The 18,157-nt window shown below is 50.9% G+C and overlaps 2 protein-coding genes across 2 annotated transcripts in view; one reads left to right on the top strand and one right to left on the bottom strand.

The window, feature by feature from the left end:
- The window catches only part of LOC129693848 (histone lysine demethylase PHF8-like), a gene marked incomplete at its 5' end in the record, with an annotated part of 10,334 nt that extends 8,665 nt beyond the window's left edge, over window positions 1–1,669 (top strand). The window contains one exon of the mRNA XM_055630606.1: window positions 1,358–1,669. Within this exon, the coding sequence (XP_055486581.1) occupies window positions 1,358–1,414 (57 nt within the window). The remainder of the gene's footprint in view (window positions 1–1,357) is intronic.
- Window positions 1,670–10,475: 8,806 nt separating this feature from the next.
- Window positions 10,476–12,653, bottom strand: LOC129693852 (uncharacterized). The gene has a single exon (XM_055630610.1). The coding sequence runs from the start codon at window positions 12,607–12,609 to the stop codon at window positions 10,552–10,554; it is 2,058 nt and encodes a 685-aa protein (XP_055486585.1). The 5' UTR covers window positions 12,610–12,653; the 3' UTR covers window positions 10,476–10,551.
- Between the last annotated feature and the right edge of the window lie 5,504 nt (window positions 12,654–18,157).

The following is an 18,157-nucleotide window of genomic DNA, read 5'->3' as shown; positions in this document are numbered from 1 at the left end:
CCCCTTGTTCTGGACTTCCCCAACATCGGGAACAATCTTCCTGCATCTAGCCTGTCCAACCCCTTAAGAATTTTGTAAGTTTCTATAAGAAATAGGGGAACCCAGGTATATCACATCTTACCTGGGTTCCCCTATTTACCCTCTCGTTACCCTGTACATCACATCTACCTGGGTTCCCTTATTCCCCCCTCCTAACCCAGTATAGACAATAGACAATAGGTGCAGAAGTAGAGGCCATTCGGCCCTTCGAGCCAGCACCGCCATTCAATGTGATCACGGCTGATCATCCCCAATCAGTACCCCGTTCCTGCCTTCTCCCCATATCCCCTGACTCTGCTATCTTTAAGAGCCCTATCTAGCTCTCTCTTTAAAGCATCCAGAGAACCGGCCTCCACTGCCTTCTGCGGCAGAGAATTCCACAGACTCACAACTCTCTGGGTGAAAAACATTTTCTTCATATCCGTTCCAAATGGCCGACCCCTTATTCTCAAACTGTGTGTGTGGCCCCTGGTTCTGGACTCCCCCAACATCGGGAACATGTCTCCTGCCTCTAGCGTGTCCGATCCCTTAATAATCTTTTATGTTTCAATAAGATATCCTCTCATCCTTCTAAACTCCACAGAGTGTACAAGCCCAGCCGCTCCACATTCTCTCAGCATATGACAGTCCCGCCATCCCCTGGTTCTGGACTCCCCCTACATCGGGAACATGTTTCCTGCACCTAGCCTGTCTTATCCCTTAAGAATTTTTATATGTCTCTATAAGATGCCCTCTCATCCTTCTAAACTCCAGAGTATACAAGCCCAGTTGACCCATTCTCTCAGAATATGACAGTCCCGCCATCCCAGGAATTAACCTGGTGAACCTACGCTGGGCTCCCTCAATAGCAAGAATGTCCTTCATCAAATTTGGACGCCAAAACTGCACACAATACTCCAGGTGTGGTCTCACCAGGGCCCTGTACAACTGCAGAAGGACCTCTTTGCTCCTGTACTCAACTCCTCTTGTTATGAAGGCCAAGAGGCCAAAACTGTACGCAATACTCCAGGTGTGGTCTCACCAGGGTCTTGTACAACTGCAGAAGGACCTCTTTGCTCCTGTACTCTACTCCTCTTGTTATGAAGGCCCGACAGGCCAATATTGAGTACACAATACCCAGGTGTGGTCTCACCAGGGCCCTGATACAACTGCAGAAGGACCTCTTTGCTCCTATACTCAACTCCTCTTGTTATGAAGGCCAACAGGCCATTCGCTTTCTTCACTGCCTGCTGTACCTGTGTGTGTGTGTGTGTGAGGGGGTGGGCACTTTGGGTTTTTGAGGATACTAATATCTGCCCCTTTGCCAACCCGTACACAGGCAAACGTCCGAAGAAAGGCCTCGCGACGGCGAAGCAACGCCTGGGAAAGATCTTAAAGATTCACCGAAACGGGAAACTCTTGCTTTAAATATTTTGCTATTTTGTATAATTTTTGAACTCAAGGTGTTTGTATATCTCTGTACAGTTAAATTGTCCCCGACACTAAATATTGAGTCCGCCTCCCGACCTCCCCCCCGCCGAGATCTTCTTTGCCCGTTTCTTGCCAGCCTCTGATTCGGGGGCGACTGCGTTCAGTAGGATACATCGGGTGTGTGTGTGTGAGATAGAGAGAGGGGTGTGTGTGAGAGAGGGGTGTGTGTGTGTGTGAGAGAGAGGGGGTGTGTGTGTGTGTGAGAGAGAGAGACAGACAGAGGGGTGTGTGTGTGAGAGAGACAGTGTGTGTGTGTGTGTGAGAGAGAGAGGGGTGTGTGTGTGTGTGAGAGAGAGAGAGGGGGGGTGTGTGTGTGTGAGAGAGAGAGAGAGGGGTGTGTGTGTGTGTGTGTGAGCGTGTGTGTGTGTGTGTGTGTGTGTGTGTGTGTGTGTATGAGAGAGGGGGTGTGTGTGTGTGTGAGAGGGGGTGTGTGTGTGTGAGAGAGAGGGTGTGTGTGTGTGAGAGAGAGGGGGTGTGTGTGTGTGAATGCGTAGGGAGTGTGTGTGTGTGTGTGAGAGAGAGAGGTGTGTGTGTGAGAGAGAGAGGTGTGTGTGTGTGAGAGAGGAGAGAGAGAATCAATTCTTGGGTATATTTAGAGAGAGAGAGTGTGTGGGTGTATGTGTGTGTATGTGTGTGAAGAGAGAGAGGGATAAATAAATAAAAAGAGTGTGTGTGAGAGAGAGAGAGAGAGAGGGAGGGTGTGTGTGTGTGAGAGAGAGAGTGGGAAGAGAGGTGAGTGTGTGTTATCCGATCCCACCAACCCAATCCAACTCCGTGCTCTCCAGCTCCCCCCTTATTTCTCCTCCTCTCCCATCGACTGCCGGCAAAGGCCGGGATTTCCTCGTCGACCCTGCCTCGCCGCCGCTGGAGGGTGTGGAATGCCGCCCTCCGCGGATTTTTAAAAAGAAATCTGCCTTCAGGCGGAGAGTCCTGCCACCTTTTTACTTCATGCCCTGGTCCCCTGGCATCAACTCCCCCCCCCCCAACCCCCTCCCAATCCCCCCACGCCCCAGCGGATCACACGGGGGGCCCCAGAAGCAGAAACCGGCCCCCTCGCGCATATTAGAGTTAAATGATTTGGTCCCAACTCTGTAGAAATCGCATTTACAAAATATCGCCACAGTTCCCATTACGTATCTCTCTTGCTCTCGTCCCCGGCCAGTTCCCCCCACCGACCCCCTTTTGTAAAAAAAAAGTACATAAAAGTCATTAGTTTGTAACACTTTTTTTGTAGCGCAGGTTTTTAAAATGTCTTGATTGTACCGCTCGTTCGAGAGGGGGAACGAGAAAGAGAAAGAGAGAAGGAAAAAAAGAAATACTGCTTTTTTGAAACGAAACCTGTGGGTCTGAATGGTGCTTTCCTCGATTGTCCGAATGCGAGAGGGACAGAGACAAAAAGGCGGGCGGCCTCGTGAAGTCTCATCGGGCCATTCGGTGGTGCGTAGGTTCACGAGATTGATCCCTGGGATGGCGGGACTGTCGTATGAGGAAGGATTGAAAAGACTAGGCTTGTATTCACTGGAGTTTAGAAGGATGAGGGAGGGAGGGAGGGAGGGGATCTTATAGACACATATCAAATTATAAAAGGACTGGACAAGCTAGATGCAGGAAAAAATGTTCCCAATGTTGGGCGAGTCCAGAACCAGGGGCCACACACACAGTCTTAGAATAAAGGGGAGGCCATTTAAGACTGAGGTGAGAACAAACGGGTCCTTTTCACAATGGCACGCAGTGACTAGTGGTGTACCGCAAGGCTCAGTGCTGGGACCCCAGCTATTTACAATATATATTAATGATCTGGATGAGGGAATTGAAGGCAATATCTCCAAGTTTGTGGATGACACTAAGCTGGGGGGCAGTGTTAGCTGTGAGGAGGATGCTAGGAGACTGCAAGGTGACTTGGATAGGCTGGGTGAGTGGGCAAATGTTTGGCAGATGCAGTATAATGTGGATAAATGTGAGGTTATCCATTTTGGTGGCAAAAACGGGAAAGCAGACTATTATCTAAATGGTGGCCGATTGGGAAAGGGGGAGATGCAGCGAGACCTGGGTGTCATGGTACACCAGTCATTGAAGGTAGGCATGCAGGTGCAGCAGGCAGTAATGAAAGCGAATGGTATGTTAGCTTTCATTGCAAAAGGATTTGAGTATAAGAGCAGGGAGGTTCTACTGCAGTTGTACAGGGTGTTGGTGAGACCACACCTGTTGTATTGCGTACAGTTTTGGTCTCCAAATCTGAGGAAGGACATTATTGCCATAGAGGGAGTGCAGAGACGGTTCACCAGACTGATTCCTGGGATGTCAGGACTGTCTTATGAAGAAAGACTGGATAGACTTGGTTTATACTCTCTAGAATTTAGGAGATTGAGAAGGGATCTTATAGAAACTTACAAAATTCTTAAAGGGTTGGACAGGCTAGATGCAGGAAGATTGTTCCCGATGTTGGGGAAGTCCAGGACAAGGGGTCACAGCTTAAGGATAAGGGGGAAATCCTTTAAAACCGAGATGAGAAGAACTTTTTTCACACAGTGAGTGGTGAATCTCTGGAACTCTCTGCCACAGAGGGTAGTCGAGGCCAGTTCATTGGCTATATTTAAGAGGGAGTTAGATGTGGCCCTTGTGGCTAAGGGGATCAGGGGGTATGTAGAGAAGGCAGGTACGGGATACTGAGTTGGATGATCAGCCATGATCATATTGAATGGCGGTGCAGGCTCGAAGGGCCGAATGGCCTCTACTCCTGCACCTAATTTCTATGTTTCTATGTAAACCTTTTCACCCAGAGAGTGGTGAATTTGTGGAATTCCCTGCCACAGAGGGCAGTGGAGGCCAAGTCACTGGATGGATTTAAGAGAGAGTTAGATAGAGTTCTAGGGGCTAGTGGAGTCAAGGGATATGGGGAGAAGGCAGGCACGGGTTATTGATTGGGGACGATCAGCCATGATCACAATGAATGGCGGATGGTGCTGGCTCGAAGGGCTGAATGGCCTCCTCCTGCACCTATTTTCTATGTAAGTCTACTCCGCCATTCAATCACGGCTGATCTATCTCTCCCTCCTAACCCCATTCTCCTGCCTTCTCCCCATAACCCCTGACGCCCGTACTAATCAAGAATCCATCTATCTATCTCTGCCTTAAAAATATCCACTGACTTGTGGCCTCCACCGCCGTCTGTGGCAAAGAATCCCACAGATTCACCACCCTCTGGCTAAAGAAATTCCTCCTCGTCTCCCTGCCAAAGGAACGTCCTTTAATTCTGAGGCTGTGCCCTCTGGTCTTAGACTCTCCCACTAGTGGAAACAACTCTGTATGTTTAGGTTAAGAGGTGGCAAGGTGGCGCAGCGGTAGAGTTGCTGCCTCACAGCACCAGAGGGCCAGGTTTGATCCTGACCTCGGGTGCTGTCAGTACTAAGTTTGTACGTTCTCCCTGTGACTGTGTGGGTTTTCTCTGGGTGCTCCGGTTTCCTCCCACATCCCAAAGGCGTGCAGGTTTGTAGGTTAATAGGTCTCTATAAATTGTATATGGTCCCTAGTATGTAGGATCAAACCAGTGTACATGTCAATAGACAATAGGTGCAGGAGTAGAGGCCATTTGGCCCTTCGAGCCAGCACCGCCATTCACTATAGTAGTTCCTGCTATATTTAAGAGGGAGTTAGATGTGGCCCTTGTGGCTAAGGGGATCAGGGGGTATGGAGAGAAGGCAGGTACGGGATACTGAGTTGGATGATCAGCCATGGTCATATTGAATGGCGGTGCAGGCTCGAAGGGCCGAATGGCCTACTCCTGCACCTAATTTCTATGTTTCTATGATCATGGCTGATCATCCCCAATCAGTACCCCGTTCCTGCCTTCTCCCCATATCCCCTGACTCCGCTATCTTTATGAGCCCTATCTAACTCTCTCGTGAAAGCATCCAGAGAACCGGCCTCCACCGCCCTCTGAGGCAGAGAATTCGACAGACTCTCAACTCTCTGGGTGAAAAAGTGTTTCCTCGTCATGATGGGTGTTGTCGTAATATTCATGTATCTTATTAAGCGTGTGCGGTGCAGAGTAGTTCCTGCCCAGTTCCCCAGTTCTCGTAATGTTTCTGCTGGACTGCTTATCTTCTAATTCTCAACCTTAAAATATCACTATCTGTTCTTCTGCTGTTACTATCCAGCAAAGCGCGGTCGGTCGGTCAGGTGTTTCTGCTGAAGCTCACTATTATCCAACCTCAGCTATTTCTCAGGATTTCTAGTCTAAATCAACTATCCCTATTAACCCTTTCCTCACATTGTGCATATTGCCTCTTGAGCCATTTAACTCCAATTGCATTAAATTAAATTGGATTAAATTAGAGTAAATTAAAGTAATTTAACTCCAAAATCATCTCAATTAGTTGAGATGTCATTGGTTGGGAGTGGGAGGCGATTGGCTGAGCGAGAGACGCCAAGGCTGCCGATTGGCCGAGGGCGTGATGAAGGGGAGCAGCTGATTGGCCGCCCGTGCGAGCTTGGTGGGGATTGGCTGACGGCGTGGCGAAAGGGAGCAGCTGATTGGCCGCCCGACGTGGACTGGCTGACCACGATTGGACGCCCGTGCGAGCTTGGTGGTGATTGGCTGACGGCGTGGTGAAGGGGAGCAACTGATTGGACGCCCGTGAGAGCTTGGTGGTGATTGGCCGAGGGCGTGGTGAAGGGGAGCAGCTGATTGGACGCCCGTGCGAGCTTGGTGGTGATTGGCCGACGGCGTGGTGAAGGGGAGCAGCTGATTGGACGCCCGTGCGGGCTTGGTGGTGATTGGCCGACGGCGTGGTGAAGGGGAGCAACTGATTGGACGCCCGTGCGAGCTTGGTGGCGATTGGCCGACGGCGTGGCGAAAGGGAGCAACTGATTGGACGCCCGTGCGGGCTTGGTGGTGATTGGCCGACGGCGTGGTGAAGGGGGAGTGGGGAACTGGACGACGGCGTAAGAGCACGCGATTGGCCGCCCGCGAGAGCTGGCTGGGCATTGGCTGGACGGCGTGAGGCGCCGCGGACTGGGATTGGCCGAGGGGGGGTTGCGGGCTCGACTGGGATTGGCCCGACGGCGTGAGGACACGGATTGGCCGCCCGTTGCGAGGTCGGGGATTGGTTGGCCGGGACCGTGAGGCTGGGGATTGGCCGAGCCCGCGGGAGGCGGGAAGGGGTCACGTGCGCGCGCGGGCGGCGGCGACGGTTGGGCGGCAGTTGGTCGGAGCTCGAGCTCGAGCGGCGGTTGGGAGTCAAATCACCTCAGAGGCGACGTCGTCGTAGACTCGGGTCTAAAACTAATGAATATAGCGATTAAATAACAATTAGCAGATAACAGGAACAATATAATATAGGCATGTTACAAAATGTACCTTCAGCTGCTGTTGGCGCCTTTGAGGGGGGAATTGGGGCATTAATACGCCGTTTTCTCCAAAGATATATCTTTATACGAGAGCTCTATAATCTTTGGTTTTCTCTCGCCTGTGGGGAGTCGATTTGGACGATGGAATTGAATGCAACATCTCCAAATTATTATTTTCTTTTTTGTATGGCTTTGTAAATATTTGAATAGTGTTCAAATGTATATCAGATTCAGATTCAATTTTAATTGTCAGTGTACAGTACAGAGACAACGAAATGCATATAATTTGGTGTACATATAGTGGCTGGTGTACATATAGTGTACATATAGTGGCTGGTGTACATATAGTGGCTGGTGTACATATAGTGGCTGGTGTACATATAGTGTACATATAGTGGCTGGTGTACGTAGAAACATAGAAATTAGGTGCAGGAGTAGAGGCCATTCGGCCCTTCTAGCCTGCACCATTCGCCATTCAATATGATCATGGCTGATCATCCAACTCAGTATCCCATACCTGCCTTCTCTCCATACCCCCTGATCCCCTTAGCCACAAGGGCCACATCTAACTCCCTCTTAAATATAGCCAATGAACTGTGGCCTCGACTACCCTCTGCGGCAGAGAGTTCCACAGATTCACCACTCTCTGTGTGAAAAAAGTTCTTCTCATCTCGGTTTTAAAGGATTTCCCCCTTATCCTTAAGCTGTGACCCCCTTGTCCTGGACTTCCCAACATCGGGAAGCAAATCTTCCTGCATCTAGCCTGTCCAACCCCTTAAGAATTTTGTAAGTTTCTATAAGATCCCCTCTCAATCTTCTAAATTCTAGAGAGTATAAACCAAGTCTATCCAGTCTTTCTTCATAAGACAGTCCTGACATCCCAGGAATCAGTCTGGTGAACCGTCTCTGCACTCCCTCTATGGCAATAATGTCCTTCCTCAGATTTGGAGACCAAAACTGTACGCAATACTCCAGGTGTGGTCTCACCAAGACCCTGTACAACTGCAGTAGAACCTCCCTGCTCCTATACTCAAATCCTTATATAATCCTGCTCCTATACTCAAATACATATAGTGCAGTGGTTCCCAACCTTTTTTTGGTCATGCCCCACCTAATCACCTCTAAAATCCTGATGCCCCCCCCCCATGTGGTGATATATAATTCTTATCATTTAAAAAGTGAACTTCTAAATCCAATTCAATAAATAAGGTTCTCCCATGACCTCGCGCGCTTCGTGCGACGTGCATGAAGAGCGATGGCGCGGTGATTATGTAATAACTGCACAATAAAGACCTTTTTTACCCCCAAAACATTATTTACTCAAAATAACATCTGAAACATAAACTACATATGTTTACCTGATGGAAAATCCAAAAAAAATCAAAATCGAAAATTTGGACCCAGACCTCTTCAGTCGCGCTCAATTACCCCCCTTAAAAATCAAATTGCCCCCCTGTGGGGCGTACGCCCCACGTTGGGAACCACTGATATAGTGGCTGGTGTACATATAGTGTACATATAGTGGCTGGTGTACATATGGTGTACAGTGACTGGTGTACATATAGTGGCTGGTGTACATATAGTGGCTGGTGTACATATGGTGTACATATAGTGGCTGGTGTACATATGGTGTACAGTGGCTGGTGTACATATAGTGGCTGGTGTACATATGGTGTATAGGGTGATTTCACGAAAGGTCACTGGAGCGTAGATCCGCACCCACGTGACCGAAAATCTCAACTGGAGTACATGTTATACATCGGCACATGTTAGTGAATGGGAAAACACGTACTTTCCCACCCGTTAAAAACATAGAAAACGGCCAGGTTTTGATCTGCAATTTATTGTGCCAGTCGGGGTGACCGTGAGGCACAGCTACCTAGATTTACCGGAAAAAAAAGGTAGAAACTAAGGTAAATTAAAGAGGGAGCTGAAGGTGCCAATCCAGTGGAAGTGAACAGCCGACATTTGCCGTGCAGATTTAAAGGTCCAAAATATCGGGAATTATCGCGTTTGCTCGCTGAATTTCATCAAAAGTAAGGCATTATTATCGCGTTTGCTCGCTGAATTTCATCAAAAGTAAGGCATTATTGACTTTTGATGAAATTCAGCGAGCAAACGCGATAATTCCCGATATTTTGGACCTTTAAATCTCCACGGCAAATGTCGGCTGTTCACTTCCGCTATTTTCTATGTTTCTATGAACTTCCTCAGGCTGTTCAGCTAATGCTGAAAAATCGTGGAAGGGGGGGGGGGCGTGATTAAAAATGCCGTTTTCTCCTGCATGTCCAAGATATATTTTCTCGGGGCTGCTAGCTGATGCTGAAAAATTGTTCCGACTTTCCTTCTCCGAAGCTTTAAAAAACATCGCGGGACAATTTAATAGCTGGAGTAAAATACAAAAGCAACTTCGAATGCCGACAACGGGACAGATCTCACGTAGGGGTCAAAACATAAGGTAAGTCTATATTTAACATATAAACTTGCTTCTTAGGATGACTTTAATCAAAATTTCCTTGGCGAAAATGTGATTTTGGCCCCATACGAACCGGCAGTGTTTTTCCTGCCTATATGGGGTTAAAATTCACCGCAAACCGCAACGTTCCAATTGATCGCGTTCCACAAAAACCCACTCGCAAGATGATTAAAATGGCCATTAATTTACGGGAATTAAACATTAAATTCCCTCCATTTGGCCTATAAATTCATGACAATGAGATTTAAAAATCATGTTATATTGTGAATTCTTGTGTGATGTTATTTGGACACAGGCTATTTAAAAATGTTAATCTTTTCTTAAGAAATTGATAGATGTTTCGCTGTAGTTATTGAATTTTGTAATTAGCTACAATGAGGTAACAATTTAATTAGATGCTTTAATTTCAGGTTATCCAAGTAAGATTGTTTCATATTTGTTTCAGAATGCTTCAATCTATAATAACTGAACATTTCTTTCAGTTCTCTTAATTTTTAAGAAAGTTATGGGCTTTTGACTGTACCCGATCACAGCTTTTGTGTTGAGTCAATGGAAAAGCAATAGGGAACAAGATGATAATTTCCTAGTATGAAAATGGCCATAACCTTTTTAATACTGAAGATATGAAAGTGAATTAGGTGTCAAATTAAACTTATTTTTATGCTTTATCTGATGGGATAATTGCAGACTTGATTTTTTAAATCTCAAAATTTTGTAACATTGCTACAATATAGACAAATAAATGAATATAACAAATAAATAATAATTAATAGACAATATGCACATTATTAAATAAGTGGATATAACAAATAAATAATGATTAATAGGCATAGGCACAATATATAACGAATAAATAATAATTAATAATAGATAATATGCACAATATGAAATAAATGACTATAACGAATAAATAATAATTGACAATATGCACAATAATAAATAAATGCGTATTAAATGAATATAACAAATGCATAAATAAACAATCTTAAGAGGCACTATGCATGATATAAAATGAATGAATATAACGGATAAATAAAATTACTTAAGAGGCAATAAAATGAATGAATCTAAGGGATAAATGAGCCAAATGAATAGAGACTGAGAGAAACACAAGGCGACAGCAGGTACACGGAGCTACGAGCAGCAGGCGTTTTATTAAGCAGGGAGGACGGCAGCGGCGGGCGGACAGGACGGAGCGAGGTCGCCGGAATGGCCGCTCACTTGGCCTTCTTCCTCAGGGGCCTCGGGGCCTGGGAGTCGGGCTGCACCACCCAGCTGGCGCACTGCTGCCGATAGGTACGGACATTCTGCAGGATGCTCTGGCGGTTGGCCGTTCCTCCGTCCGCCGTGACCGGCATCTTCTCTCTGGTGGCCGCCGCCCTCCCCCGCACCTGAGGCGTGCCCCTCCTGGACGACTGCCTGCGGCCGTCCGCTCCGGGGAGGGGAGGAGGCTGCTGCCTGCCCCCCCGGCTCTCCTCCACCGTCCTGGGCCGGGTTCTGACCGGGCCCCCCTCCCCAGCCTTCGCCCTCCTGACCCCCTCGCCGCCCGCTCCCCTGGCGGCCATTTTCTGCTGTTTGGCGCCCTTTTTGGTCAGGCTGGCGGGCTGCTGCTGTGGGACGCGGGCGTGGGACGGCAGCTTGCCCTTCACCTTGCCAAACCTGCCGCGGTAAAAGTCCACCAGGGCCTGGCGGGTCTCGGGCTGGACGGCCACCGCCTCCAGGTTGTCGAGCAGCAGGCCGAAGGCCATCAGCTCGGGGGGCAGGGGGAGCCCGCAGGCCGGCGAGGCGATGGGCTTGAGGAAGCTGGCGAAGGTGCTAGTGTTGCTCAGGATCCTCAGGAAGTCCCCCAGCGTCACCCCCTTGCCCCGGTTCACCGTCAGCAGCTTCTCCTCATCTGGGATGAACGGGTTCCTCACCTGCATGGACATGCGGCGCATCATCTCCAAGATGCCCGCCGGTTCGATGATGGCATTGCCATCTTCGCCAGCCTTCTGGAAGAGCTGGAAGACCTCGTTGAAGGCTTCCTCTTGGACTGGAGTCAACGCATTCTCCTTGTAGTCATCATCGGGCTCCAAGACGTCTAGGTACTGGATGAGGCTGTAGACCGAGACGCCCATGAAGGTGCGGTCCTTCAAAGCTTCACTCTCCACCTTCGTGGACTTCAGCCTGGCCCCTTTCTTCTTGCGGTAGTAGTACTCCACCAGGGTGATCATGGTGGCCTCGGAGAGGGTCTGGGCCCTCAGCAGCACCGTCAGAATCTCGAAGAAGATACGGTCGTCCAGGAACCCCTTCTGGTGGGCGTTGTCGGCGCAGGTGTCTGGCAACGCCATGATAAAGCGGGCAAAGAGCCGCTCGTTGGTCATGGTGCCCACAAAGTCCTCGGCGCCCACCACCCCATCCTTGTCCAGGTCCAGGCTGGCGAACGACAGCTGCAGTTCGCTCTCCGCCACCTCGTACCGCAGGGACGCCAGGATGGCCTTGAATTGGGTGAAGTCGATGGGGCCCGTCACCATCTCCGCCAGGGTGGCATAAATCTGCCGCAGGGCCTCGGACACCTTGGCGATGTCCTCGTCCGCCGTGGTGGCACTGGCTGCGGGCGGCATCGGGGGCGCATCGCCCTCCGCCGCCTCTTGCGGCCTCGCTTCCTCCGCCGGCGCTCCCACTGAAGGTATTTCCTCTGGCGTCGGCTCCTCTTCTACCGGAGCCGCCTCTACCGTCGCTTCTGGTGTTTCCTCCTGTGCCAGCCCTTCCTCTGCGGGCACCGGCGGTTGGTCCACCTCTGCCGCTGCCACCTCCTCTGTTGACACCTCTCCTGCTGGTTCCTCCTGTGTTGGCCCTTCCTCTGCCGCTGGTTCCTCTCCTGGTGCCGGCGTCTCCTCTGCCGGCAACTCATCTGCCGGTGTTTCCTCCGCCGTTGCCTCATCTCCCACTGGAGTCTCCTCCACCGGCCCTTCTGCCAGGCACCTCCTCTCCCGGCATTTCCCCCTCTGCCTCTTCCTCCGCCGCTGCCTCACCAGCTGGCGTCTCCTCCGCCGGTGCCTCGTCTGTTGCCGTGGCCTCCCCCGGTGATTCCTCCTCTGCCGCTGCCTCGCCCTCGGCCCCCGGTGGCACCTCTGCTTCCGACGTTTCCTCTGTTGGCCCCTCCTCTGCCGGTGCCTCCGCTGCCGTCGCTTCCTCTGCCGGCGTCTCTTGTGCCGCCTCTGGCATCTCGTCTGTCGGCGCCTCCTCTTCCGGTGCCTGCGCCGGCTCCACCGGGCCCTCTTCTGCCGGTTCATCCTCCGCAGTTGGCACCACCTCTTCCATCGGCAGGTCCTCCGGTGCCTCCTTCTCTACCGGCGTCTCCTCAGCGGGCGGGTCGTCCTCCGGCACGTCCTCTTTCGCCACCTCTTCTGCAGGCGGCGGCACCTCCTCCTCTCCCCCCAGCGTCTCGGCCACCGGCAGTTCTTCCGGCAGCACCTCTGCCGCGGGCACCTCCTCCAGCGCCACCTCGTCCGGCATCTCCGTGGGAGCCTGTTCTGCGGGCATCTCTGCCGGCACTTCCTCTGCGGGCATCTCAGTAGGCACTTCCTCCGTCGCCATCTTGGTAAGCTCCTCTTCTCCGGGCACCTCGGTGGGCTGCCCTTCTGCGGGCATCTCCGTTGAGGGTGCCTCTTCAGCGGGTGCCTCTTCAGCGGGTGCTTCAGTGGGTGCCTTCAATGGGTGCTTCAGTGGGTGCCTCTTCAGCGGGTGCTTCAGTGGGTGCCTCTTCAATGGGTGCTTCAGTGGGTGCCTCTTCAGCGGGTGCTTCAGTGGGTGCCTCTTCAGTGGGTGCTTCAGCGGGTATTTCTTCAGCGGGTGCTTCAGCGGGTATTTCTTCAGCGGGTGCCGCAGCGGGTGCTTCAGTGGGTGCTTCAGCGGGTATTTCTTCAGTGGGTGCCGCAGCGGGTGCTTCAGTGGGTGCCTCTTCAGCGGCCATCTCAGCGGGCACCTCTTCCACAGGCGTCTCCTCCCTCGACTCTGCAGCGGGTGCTCCTTCTTCTTCTGGCGCCACCGCCGCTGCCGGCTCCTCCGGTGTCCTCCCCCCGCTCACCTCCGGTGTCCTCCCCCCTCCCACCTCTGGTGTCCTCCCCCCCCCCCTCTGGTGTCCTCCCCCCTCCCACCTCTGGTGACCGCCCCCCGCCCACCTCCGGTGTCCTCCCCCCGCCCAACTCTGGTGACCGCCCCCCGCTCACCTCTGGTGTCTTCCCCCCGCCCACCTCTGGTGTCCTCCCCTCGCTCACCTCTGGTGTCCTCCCCCCGCTCACCTCAGGTGTCCGCCCCCCGCTCACCACCGGTGTTCGCGCTGCCGGTTCTCCTCGCACCGGAGGCGTTTCAGTGGGCACTTTGTCCTCTGCCGGCTTGGCCTTTTCTGGCACCACTGGAACCTCCTCCCTTGGCACCGGTGCCCGCTGCTGCTCTTCCATCCTCTTTGTGGCTGCGGTCACCTCTGGAGCCGCCGGCTCTCCGCGGCCCCCCGCCCTCTCCCCGGGTGGTTGCGGTGGCGGCTCCATCTTTGGCCCCGAACCTGCCCTGTCACCCTTCATCATTTGCGCCAGCTTGTCCACCACCTCGCCCAGGACGTTATCACCCTGGATCATCATCTTCTCGTCCTCCACCATCTTCCCGATGACGTTGTCCATCACCTCGTCGACCACCCGCTCCACCGCCTCCAGCACCACCATCACCACCCTGTCCACCTCCTCTGCCGATGCCTCCTCCAGCTTCTCCGCATTCAGGTCGGCCACAGCCGCCCCGTGGACTTCCTGCTTCAGGATGGACCTTGTCCTCTGCTCCTTCTCCGTCTCCTCGAGGTCCTGGTCGGCCTGCTCCTCCAGCCTCACCTTCTCCCCCCTCTCTATCTCGGCCATGTTGCGGACCATCTGGTCCAGGGCTCGGTCCATCTTCTCCATGTCCTCCAAGATCTTAGTCACCGTCTCGATCATCTTCAGGCGGGGACCATTGCCGGCCTGTTTCCCCCTCAGCAGTTGCTCAATCATCTGCTTTATCCCCTCCGCCCTCTTCACCTGTTCCATGGCTCTTCGCTGCGCCCCTCTGCCCTCCTCTGCATCTAAACTCCACGCATTGACTCACCGGCTCGAAGCCTTTTCATCGCCTGGTCGGTCCTGTGCAGTTTTACGCTGCCCGACCTGGGTCTGTGTCTCATGCCCCCACCCGACCCCTCCCCAACCCCCGACTCCTGTATCCCCTGCCCGCTGATGTCATCCTCCAATTGTCCTTCATTATCGACCTGCACCCAGGTCTCAGCGAGCTGGCTGGTCAGAAGGCCTGCAGCAGGAACTGGAAGTCCTGGATAGCCTTTGGATCTGCCCTTCACCCGGCTTTGAGACATTGTGGGCGGATGATGTGAGGTAGAACTTGAGGAACAGCAAACAGGAACGATATTTCAGGGAGAGAAATCCACAGCTCAAGGCCGGGCCACCAGCAACAGATGTGTGTAGATCAAAAGTGGCAATTGGAAAACCGACTGGGCTTATATAATAATAATAATAATAATAATATATTTTATTGCCATTGCACATAGGTGCAATGAGATTTGGTATGCAGCTTCCATCCGATAGTCATAACTTAAACAACAAATAAAATTTAGATTTAGATACCCCGAGAAACATGATTTATAAAAAAAAAGAACAGTAAAACAGTCTAAAGTGCAAATATGTCTGTGCCGGGTCGATGTGCGTGAATACAGTTCATGGGGTTAGGGTGGGCACTCAGCAGGGCCGGTTCAGAGCAGCGATAGCTCTGGGGATGAAGCTGTTCCTGAGTCTGCAGATGCGGGCGTAGAAGGCCTTGTAACGTCTGTCGGAAGGTAGGAGTTCGAACAGCCTATTACAAGGGTGTGAGGAGTCTTTGTGGATGCTGACGGCCTTCCTGAGGCACCGTGTGTAGTAGATGCCCTCCAAGGCTGGTAGCTGTGTCCCAATAATCGCTAAAGAGCTCTCCTCTCTGCCTCTGTGCAGCTGAGATACCACACAGATGCCATGTGTTAGTATCACAGTATATTCGCAGTAGTTTCAAAGGTGTTTAGGGACAAGTTGTTACGTGAGCACCTGTCCGCCAGGTTCTGGACCTCCGCTCACAGTATATTCGCAGTAGTTTCGAAGGATGAGAGGAGATTTTATAGAAACATATAAAATTCTTAAGGGATTAAACAACCTAGATGCAGGAAACATGTTCCCGATGTTTTGGGGAGTCCAAAACCAGGGGCCACACACAGTTTAATAATAAGAGGTCGGCCTTTGGGACAGAGATGAAAAACATTTTCCACCCAGAGAGTTGTGAGTCTGTGGCCATTTAGGACTGAGACGAGGATAAACTTTTTCCACCCAGAGAGTTGTGAATCTGTGGCCATTTAGGACTGAGATGAGGAGAAACTTTCCCACCCAGAGAGTTGTGTGAATCTGTGGAATTCTCTGCCACAGAAAGCAATGGAGGCTGGTTCGCTGGATGTTTTCAAGAGAGAGTTAGATTTAGCTCTTGGGGCTAATGGAATCAAGGGATATGGGGAGAAAACAGAAACGGGGTACTGATTGTGGATGATCAGCCAACAGTTAGATAGAGTTAAAGATAGTGGAGTCAAGGTATACGGGGAGAAGGCAGGGACGGGGTACTGATTGTGGATGATCAGCCAACAGAGTTAGATAGGGCTCTTGAAGATAGTGGAGTCAAGGGATATGGGGAGAAGGCAGAAACGGTGTACTGATTTTGGCTGATCAGCCGTGATCAAATTGAATGGTGGTGCTGGAGCGAAGGGCAAAATGGCCTACTCCTGCACCTATTTTCTATATTTCTATCCAATAGGCTCCAGGGGGTTTAAGGAACATGTGAGACCATGGAGGGATTTAACAGGAGAAGGAGAGTTTTTTTTTCACAACTAAGGCATTCCCTGAACACACAATACTGGAGTAACTCAGTCGTGTCGGGCATCATCTGTGGAGAAAAGGAATGGGTGAAGTTTCGGGTCGATACCCTTCTTCAGACTCGGTGCTGGCACTCTTGCTGTTTAAAGTATATAAGGTATTCCTTATTCCCATTCTGCCGGGGGCCGGTGGGATTAGTAAAGAGACCCAGTCATACATATGACAGTCCCTCCATCCTGGGAATTAACCTGGTGAACCTACATTGCACTCCCTCAATAGCACGAATGTCCTTCCTCAAATTTGGAGACCAAAACTGCACACAAGGTCTTTGACATTTTACTAGGTTTACTGAAGCTATGACAGAACATGGATGAATCTTTAAAATGAAAGAGAATTAGTTAGAATACCAGGATGCCTAACATTATTTATCTAGATCCCTGAATTAGACCATGCCCAATCCCACTCTCTGTATCCCTGTGTTATACCATACTGGTCGCATTCGGCATAGGTACATCCCATACAACCTTTCACACAATGCAGACTGCAAGTAGGTCTCTAACCCTGGTCCCTATTTCCCATTACTGGCCTACGGGGCGGCATGGTGGCGCAGCGGTAGAGTTGCTGCCTCTCAGGTTCGATCCCGACTACGGGTGCTGGCCGTAGGAGTTTGTCCGTTCTCCCCCTGACCTGCGTGTATTTCCTCCGGATGCCTCCCACACTCCAAAGACAAAAGGTTTGCCGGTTAATTGGCATTGTCTCAGTGTAAATTGTAATTACATTTGTGTGTGTGTGTGTGTGTGATTGCGTTTAAGTGTGGCGTGGACTCGGTGGGCCAAAGGGCCTGTTCCCGCGCTGTATCTCCAAACTAAACTGGAGTATCGTGTTTAATAAGGAACTGCAAATGCTGGAAAATTGGTAGGCAAAAATGCTGGAGAAACTCAGCGGGTGAGGCAGCATATATGGAGCAAATAGGCAACGTTTCAAGTCTAAAGAAATGTTTTGACCCGAAACATTGCCTATTTCCTTCACTCCATAGATGCTGCCTCACCCGCTGAGTTTCTCCAGCATTTTTGTCTACCCTGGAGTATTGTGTGCAGTTTTGGTCCCCTAATTTGAGAGGACATACTTGCTATTGAGGGAGTGCAGAGTAGATTTACAAGGTTAATTCCTGGGATGGCGGAACTGTCAGATGCTGAGAGAATGGAGCAGCTGGGCTTGTACACTCTGGAGTTTAGAAGGATAAGAGAGGATCTTATTGAAACATATAAGATTATTAAGGGTTTGGGCACGCTAGAGGCAGGAAACATGTTCCTGATGTTGGCGTAGGCCAGAACCAGAGGCCACAGTTTAAGAATAAGGTGTAAGCCATTTAGAACGGAGACGAGGAAACACAGAGTTGTGAGTCTGTGGAATTCTCAGCCTCGGAGGGCGGTGGAGGCCGGTTCTCAGGATACTTTTCTTAAAAATAGCGGAGTCAGGGGATATGGGGAGAAGGCAGGAATGGGGTACTGATTGGGGATGATCAGCCATGATCACATTGAATGGCGGTGCCGGCTCGAAGGGCCGAATGGCCTCCTCCTGCACCTATTGTCTAAACTAAAAGTTCTGATTTATTGTATGGTGTGATTTGACTGGGTAGCGAGCAGCAGGACCATCTTTTCACTGTCTCTCTGCATATGTGACAATATATAAACAAACCAGAACAGAAGTTGACGGCTGTGGATGGGAAGAGAACCAGTTGCGGCTGGCACAGGAAAATAGGTGTCGGTCGGTGTGAAAGCCCAGACAGACTTGCTTGGTTTGGAACATTGCGATGTGACTGTAACCATGAGTCAGTGTGGTACACATTCTTTATTCATGCCTACAATGTTCTGGTTGATGACAGTGCAAACACCTCATCAGTGGTTATCCTGTGCAGGTTGGAGTG

Source organism: Leucoraja erinacea, unplaced genomic scaffold (assembly GCF_028641065.1).
Source record: "Leucoraja erinacea ecotype New England unplaced genomic scaffold, Leri_hhj_1 Leri_449S, whole genome shotgun sequence".
NCBI classification, from domain to species: domain Eukaryota; kingdom Metazoa; phylum Chordata; class Chondrichthyes; order Rajiformes; family Rajidae; genus Leucoraja; species Leucoraja erinaceus.
The sequence above is the reverse complement of the archived record's forward strand: the minus strand, read 5'-3'. Positions and strand labels throughout refer to the sequence as shown.

Bases quoted from the DNA above. Each gene is read 5' to 3' on its own strand.
- LOC129693852 (XM_055630610.1), bottom strand. From the start codon at position 12,609: ATGAACCGGCAGAAGAGGGCCCGGTGGAGCCGGCGCAGGCACCGGAAG.